We start from the raw sequence: 6,912 nt of genomic DNA, 5'->3' as shown, positions 1-6,912 counted from the left end.
CCAAGGAACCCTGAATACCATTACGACCCTCTGTGTAGACAGGGTCTGTTGAAACCAGGTGATAGATGGAGTTCTGGCCAAAGTCTGTCTCACAGTGGGTCCCACCTTGGGGCTCTTACCCCAGTCTCCAAGTATATGCGTATATTTGGGATAAATATATTTAGACCCCTGACATGTGGAGTAAGAGCCATTATGGGAGGAAGAGCCACATGGGAACCTTTGAAAATGTGCCATGTTAGTAAATCAGGAGCAGTCCCAGGAGGAAATGCAGCTCTCAGTGTCAACATCCAAAATTTGAAAGCACACAGAGGTAAAGGGCTCCAGCGTAACCTCATTCACTTCACTTACTCATCAGACTCCCCCAAAGAGCAGGTGGGTAATAGAGGATGATGGTGGACTGCCATTAACTTGCTGTAACTGCCTTGCTGGCTGTGGTGCTGACTGGAAGCTCTGGCATTGATCGGCAGTGATTGCATTCATTCTTAATTTCCATCAGAAAGGGGGATCAAAAGCAGTTCACATTTCTCTGGGATGACCAGCAATTATTCATTGCCCATAGGCGACGTTAAATCTCCCGCTCTATGTCACAGTGTGGTCTAGAAGGACCTTGACCATTCTGCAGAAACAGCATTCAAGCTGGATTTGGCAACAGGAAGTGGCAGGTACTCCTGATGCCCTAGTACGATTTATGTGTGCCAGCATGTGGGTGATAAACAGGGACCGGCCACCCTGAGGAAATATTTAGAGGACCAGTGACCTACATACTCCTTTACGGTAAAGGACAATTTGTTGCACCTCGTACTCCTTAGCGCTGGGATAGAGGCACAGCATTTCACAGGCGTCTCGGGGTTTTGGAAGCACATACTGTACTTGGGATATTCCTCTAACCCGTTTATCAAGGCTACCAGCTTCGAGTGGCTCCCACACACACACAAAGATCCAGTTTCAGGCTTCGGTCCAAACTGCGCTGCTACTCTGGCTCGTACATGTGGCGGTGAAGATTACTCTGGAGTCTCTGGCAGCTCCAGCAGAAGGTTACAGCACAGCCCTGCAGGGTCTCTGTCTGCCACAGAGAGAGCTACACAGGCTCCTGGCATGCTACTGAGCCCTCCTAGAGTCTGAGCACCTGATTATGGGACATTAAGGGGCCAAGCAAACGGAGGTGTCTCCTCATGAGCTGGGCATTATCAGATCCACAGCCGTAAATTCAGATGGCACAGCAGTGATTTCTTACTGGAGTTGACATCTCGGGATGTGGGTTTGCCTTCCCTGCCTGCGGTGTATCCTCCAATAATCAGGCTACAACAGACAGAATATCTGATCCGTTGCAATGGTGTCTCACATAACATCACCCAAGGACCACTTTTTGCAAAGGCAGTGGGGCAATGGGCACTTGAGCAACCACAGGATCTACTCATCTGCATGTGTACCTCAACACCAGAAGCAGCCCGCGTAAATAGAGCAGTGGGGTAGCTCAGCGAAGGCACCAGCTGAGGCAGTACCTGCAGGGTCGAGGTGCTGTTCTCCACGATCCAGTGTGCATGCTCTCACAATGGCTGATAGATCTATCCCCCTATTGTTAAAATACATAGGTCTGGGGACCAATGAATAGAAGTAGGATTGACTTCTCTCAGCATCGCCATCAGTGACCCACTAGAAGAATTTTTACTTCTCTTTCCTACAACCTAGGCTCAACTAGATGAGAGGTTTTGGTTCTGGGGGCAGGGGAATGCTTTCACTAGGGGACCCAGTAAGGGTCCAGGGAACTGGAATCTACAAACTGTCACATGGTCACGTTGCCAGGATCTCCATGCCAGTGGAAAAGCAGGCAAAGAAAGGAGTTATTATCCTGGTGGAGAGATTATTGCCCCTAATTATCATAAAGAGGTAAAGAGGAATATGTCTGGAACCCAAGAGATTCACTGAAGTATCACTTGTGGGCCTCATGGTAACAGCAAGCAAGCAATTGTAGCAACCATGGCCTGACAAGGGCAAGGCAATGAAAGGCTCAGATCCTTTGATAATAAAGGTCTGGGTCAATCTAGACATGCTGAAATGCTGGCCAAAGATGAGGGAAATTTAGAATGGGTGAGGGAGAGACGGAGGGGTGAGTCTAGCCTTAGGACCAGCTGCAGTAATGACTGTCACTTAGTGGTTTTCAAAGTGTGGTCCCTGACTAGCAACTGCAGCATAACCGAAACTCATTAGAAATACAAATTCTTGGGCCCCACCCCAGACATACCGAATCAAAAACTCGGGGGGGTGGGGCCTCACAGTCTGGTTTGACAAGCCCTCCAGGTGATTCTGATGCACTAGAACTTGAGGACCACTGCTGTAGCTTGTTCTACTAATCCTGCTGCATTAAGTCCCACCCCCTAGAAGAGGATGACTAATGGACTGGACTTAGAGCAGGAATCTGAGTAGAGCCAGTGGTGGGCTGTGTCGGACAGCCCCTCAGCTACACTTCTTCCTCCAGGCACCGATGCAGTGACCGTTTCCATGCAGGCTCCTACATGACCACATCTTGTCTCAGGTCAGTGGTGTGTATCTTCCCACTCCAGGGCTTCTCTGACACTAAGGCATGGGAAGCACAGGGAACGCATTTGGCACTCACACAGCATAATCTGGGAGTTCAGGGCAGGCAACACTGTGGGACCACTCTTGACCTGTGGTGATCAGGAGCTCATGGATAAATGTTTTCCCCTTTTATTCCCTGGGCAAATACCTGAGAGGTGTTTCCTAAGGCTCCTCAGAATCCTGCAGGACTGAACACCAGTCACCTGTAGCTCTAGCCAATTTGTATTGGCTTTCCCCGTGTCTCTTCCCTGCCCCTCACGCCTGCTGGCTAGGATCACTTCCCAAAGAAACTACTCTGCATGGAAGCCTTTGTCTTAGGCTCATTGGGGAAGAAGCCAGTCTATAACCCCTAGCAGCTTCCTGGAATGCTCTTTACTTGCTTTTCGAGAGTCACTCCTGCTTCTCATTCAGATCTCAGATTGTCATCTATTCAAAGTAGATCCCTAGTGATCTAATTCAAAGCAGCAAGCTTCTAATATCACATCACCCTCTTTGAATTCTCCGCATAGCATTTATCACTAATATTTTTGTTTAAAAACATTCTTTTTGTTAGTGCCTTTGTCTAGCACTAGAATATCCTGCATAAGACGGGAAGAACCTGGCTTTTTTAATTCTTTGCTGTTTCCCCTGCACCTGAAACAGTGCCTGGCACATAATGGGCACTGAGTAACTATTTCTTGATTAAATGAATGAATGCTAGAGTTTGAGAACACGAGAAGATCACAAATCAAGTCAGAATAGGAGCCAATAGACTTTTTTGGTGGTGGGGGGAAGGAGGAAATACATACCTTAAATTTAAATTTATTTAAAAATTACAAAAATGTCTCCACCAAGTTCTCCGTGAAAAATTTAAAAGCAGCAACAGTGATCTTGGTTAATTACCAACAGTCTAGTGCAATTTATAAAATTGAACAAAATTTGGATGTGTGTCTTATGCTTCTGTAGACACGGGACCCTTTCTTTAGGTCCCTTCCTTTAGGGTCTGGTAGTATTATTGGGATACTTTCCGAAGCCTTTTTCCTTTGGACTCTATGTAAAATGATTCGATAGACTCCTGTGATGGAGCTGCGGGCATCTCTCCCTTGGTTATTTCGAATATGCTCTTCTGTAATACCCAAGTGTTCTAAAGTGCTTTTGACCTCATTTTCTTCTTCTTTGAGGGTGCTGGTGTCTGACAAATGTTTGGGGTCCAGTTGGAAAGGTTCCAGAGGGGTGGGGTATGGCACCCCTTGCATCCATTCATTGTTCATGATAGAGTCGATGCCATACCTCTCGGTGGGTACCGGCTGAAGGACTCCCCGGATGAGTTGGAGGCAGGGCTCAGACACGTCTGGAGGCACATTGTATGTGCCCTCGAGAATGCTCTTCTTCAGTTTGGCCACGGTCTCTGCCCGAAATGGCATGGTGCCACTCACCATGAAGTACAGAAGCACTCCCAGGGCCCAGATATCCACGTACACGCCCACGTAGTGCTCGTCTCGGAAAAGCTCGGGCGCAGCGTAGGGGGGAGACCCGCAGAAGGTATTCAGCATTTCACCTTTTTTACTTACTGTACTGAATCCAAAATCACCCACCTTTACACAAGTATTACTGGTATAGAATACATTTTCTGCTTTCAAGTCTCTATGAATAATTTGGTTTTCGTGCTGTGGAAGAAGACATGGGAAAATGATCATTTCCAAAGTAAAATACCAACATAAAAAAATACATCCGTTGCTCTAAAACAGCAAGATGAAATAATGACAGAAATTCCATGGAGATTATTTATGCCGGCAAACCTCGAGAGCTGTCCTGTCATAACCTTTAGCCAAACACAACACCTACGTGCCCCAGAGATGAAAGTTCTATTTTGTGGAGTAGGTGTTGGGGTCTGTTCCACACTTATGGACTCAGGAAATTATGCCAGAAATAAGACCCAGATCTTATGAATCTACACGTTCCGAAACACAATGAGACAGTAACCCTTCATTTTTGAGGCCATAGACGGTTTTCCTGGCTGAGCCAGGAAATCTCTTGACTCGGGCCAACCCCAAGAAGGCTTGGAGCACCTCCTCCTGCCATCCCACCGTGCTCCTTTAGGTGGGCTCCTTTACAGAATTTAGTAGAAGGGACGAACGAGACTATGTTTGACAAGCTTGTGGCAGCAGGTCCCACTGTGGGTTGTGAGCACACGCCCCACTCCACCCTTGCATTCTGAAGCCAGACAGACAATCTTGAGGTCCCTTGACCTGTTCAGTCCTAAGGGCTCTTGGAAAACGGTTTAATGTTACTTTTCCCGATGGGCCTCCTGGGGTAAGAAATCAGGGTTTGGAGCCTGACAGCTTGCTTGACTCCAGGTTTAACAACACCAGCTGTGTAATGTGCACATCAGTTTTCTTCTTTGCAAAATGGGACACTGATGCACAGCTCGTAAGGCTGTCGTGAGAACTGCATGTGACGCTGTATCTGCAGTGCTCAGCAGGGTCCTGGCACACAGTAAGCACACTCAATAATAACATTGGGACCTATGTCTATGATTCACCCTTCCTCTTTGCAGCCTAGAGAGCTGGGAGAAATGTCAGGGCACACAGCTTCAGAGGACTCACTCTGTACCCTCCACTGCTGGATTCTCTGCTTTCCCACCAGATTCCTTTTCCAGGTAGAATATGGAATATTCTTTTCCCTTCGTTCTATTGCATGATACGGGTCTGGCTTGTTCCCTGGCCATGGACGGTTCACCACAGTATAGGCCACTTAAATGACAACTGGTGTTACCACAAGTCAGGAACACGCCCCACCATCACAACCAGGTTCTTCTCTCTTGCTCACTAGTTTTTCCTCCCTCTCTCCTCCCAACTACTATCTTGGGTCTCTCAGGTCACTAACTCCCCTGCTAATAATTTGTCCAGGAGGTCACTGATCCCCATCCTTGACCCACAACTTCCACACAAAGGGGTGAACTAGAAACAGCCTCTTAACTGATATTGACCCCAGGCAAGTGTCTTTTTTCTGCCAGTTGGACTGGGATCTGGGTAAAGAGTCCAGAGCAACCAGTATTTTGTACTAACAGAGTCATTGAAAGGTAGTCAGATCTGCAGGTCAACTTCCTCCTGTGTGCCCAGCAATAAGGGCAACAATAGAAAGGGCACAGAAGAACCGGCTCTTAAAGGAACTAGAGAGTGTGCTTCAGGAATCCAGATTTATCTAAAGAAATGATTGCAGAACTGAGACAAGAATGATATAATGAATTGTTAATGTGCTGAGCACATGTGCTCTGTGCTGAGCACAGAGGCAGCCAGAGCTAAAGGAGTTCACCAAAGTCAAGAAAGATCGATGTGTGCTGATGTGAGATTGAACAAAGTTTCAGCGACAGACAGAACTGAACTGGGTCATGAAGTGTGGCTAGGATTTGTCATGCGAGATGTGTTAACAAGGGAGAGAAAATCTTTGACACAAGGTTAGGAAGGCAAGACGAAGCAGCAGCAAGGAGCCAGCTCTCTGGGTAGTGGAAGATGGGGTTGGAGAAATGGGTGTGGCCAACGAGTGGGTGGTGGTCACCCGGCTGCTCTGACTGACCCCTGCCAACTCTGCCAGGCCCAGAGGCTGCCCTATCACTGGAGAGCCTTGGGCATTGCTTCAGAGGCAAGGAACATGATCCCAGCTGAGCTTCTGACTCTCCCAGAAGGGACTACTTTCTGCCCTTGTAGGACTAAAGCCCTCTGGGACACTTGGATGATGGAACACTGAACCCCCATGCTCCCTTTGTGGGGGGGATGTAAGCGAGACTCGCATTCCTCGCCCCCGCTCACCATGTGCTTCACGGCAGACACAATCTGGGAGAAGATGAGCTTGCTTTCTGGTTCGGAGAGCTTCCCTTCGGTGCTAATTTTGCCAAAGAGTTCCCCACCCCCTGCATACTCCATGACCAAGTGGAGCTTGGAGAGGGTCTCCACGACTTCGTAAAGGCGGATGACATTGGGGTGGTGCAGTTTCTCCATGCTGGAGATTTCGCGGGACAGTAGCCGTTGGGTTTTCTGGTCCAACTTGGTCTTGTCCAAGATCTTAATGGCCACCTTTTCTGGGGGGAAAAAAAAAAGTCAAAGTATGTGCCAGTGTTCACAGGCTCACAGAAATTTAGACCTGGCAGGGACCTAGATCGGCCCCTTTATTTTACTAGACACACACATGAAAAGACTGTGCCTGAGCTCACAGAGCTCATCCGCGGTGATGAGAGAGCACAATTCTTGAGTTCAACATCAGTGCTTATCCCTCGCTGATTACCAGTGTGTCTTCCACTCACAGGTTTTATGCCCACTTCTGCCCCCCAGCACAGGAGTCTGATGGTTTTTATACAGT

At 47.9% G+C, this 6,912-nt stretch overlaps 1 protein-coding gene across 3 annotated transcripts in view; it reads right to left on the bottom strand.

Annotated features, from left to right (window-relative positions):
- The window catches only part of NIM1K (NIM1 serine/threonine protein kinase), a 64,019-nt gene that overhangs the window by 3,980 nt on the left and 53,127 nt on the right, over positions 1-6,912 (bottom strand). For 2 of the 3 annotated variants that reach the window (XM_033110361.1, XM_033110360.1), the window contains 2 exons: positions 6,366-6,634; positions 3,350-4,223 (listed from right to left, as the gene is read on the bottom strand). In XM_033110361.1, the coding sequence (XP_032966252.1) occupies positions 3,477-4,223; positions 6,366-6,634 (1,016 nt within the window). In that variant the 3' untranslated portion in view covers positions 3,350-3,476. Of the gene's footprint in view, positions 1-3,349; positions 4,224-6,365; positions 6,635-6,912 lie in introns of those variants that run through there. The other variant, XR_004423511.1, reaches the window with a different exon arrangement.

This window comes from Rhinolophus ferrumequinum, chromosome 7 (assembly GCF_004115265.2).
Source record: "Rhinolophus ferrumequinum isolate MPI-CBG mRhiFer1 chromosome 7, mRhiFer1_v1.p, whole genome shotgun sequence".
In the NCBI taxonomy this organism is placed as follows: Eukaryota; Metazoa; Chordata; class Mammalia; order Chiroptera; family Rhinolophidae; genus Rhinolophus; species Rhinolophus ferrumequinum.
Note: the sequence above shows the minus strand (reverse complement) of the source record. Positions and strands in the feature narration are given on the sequence as shown.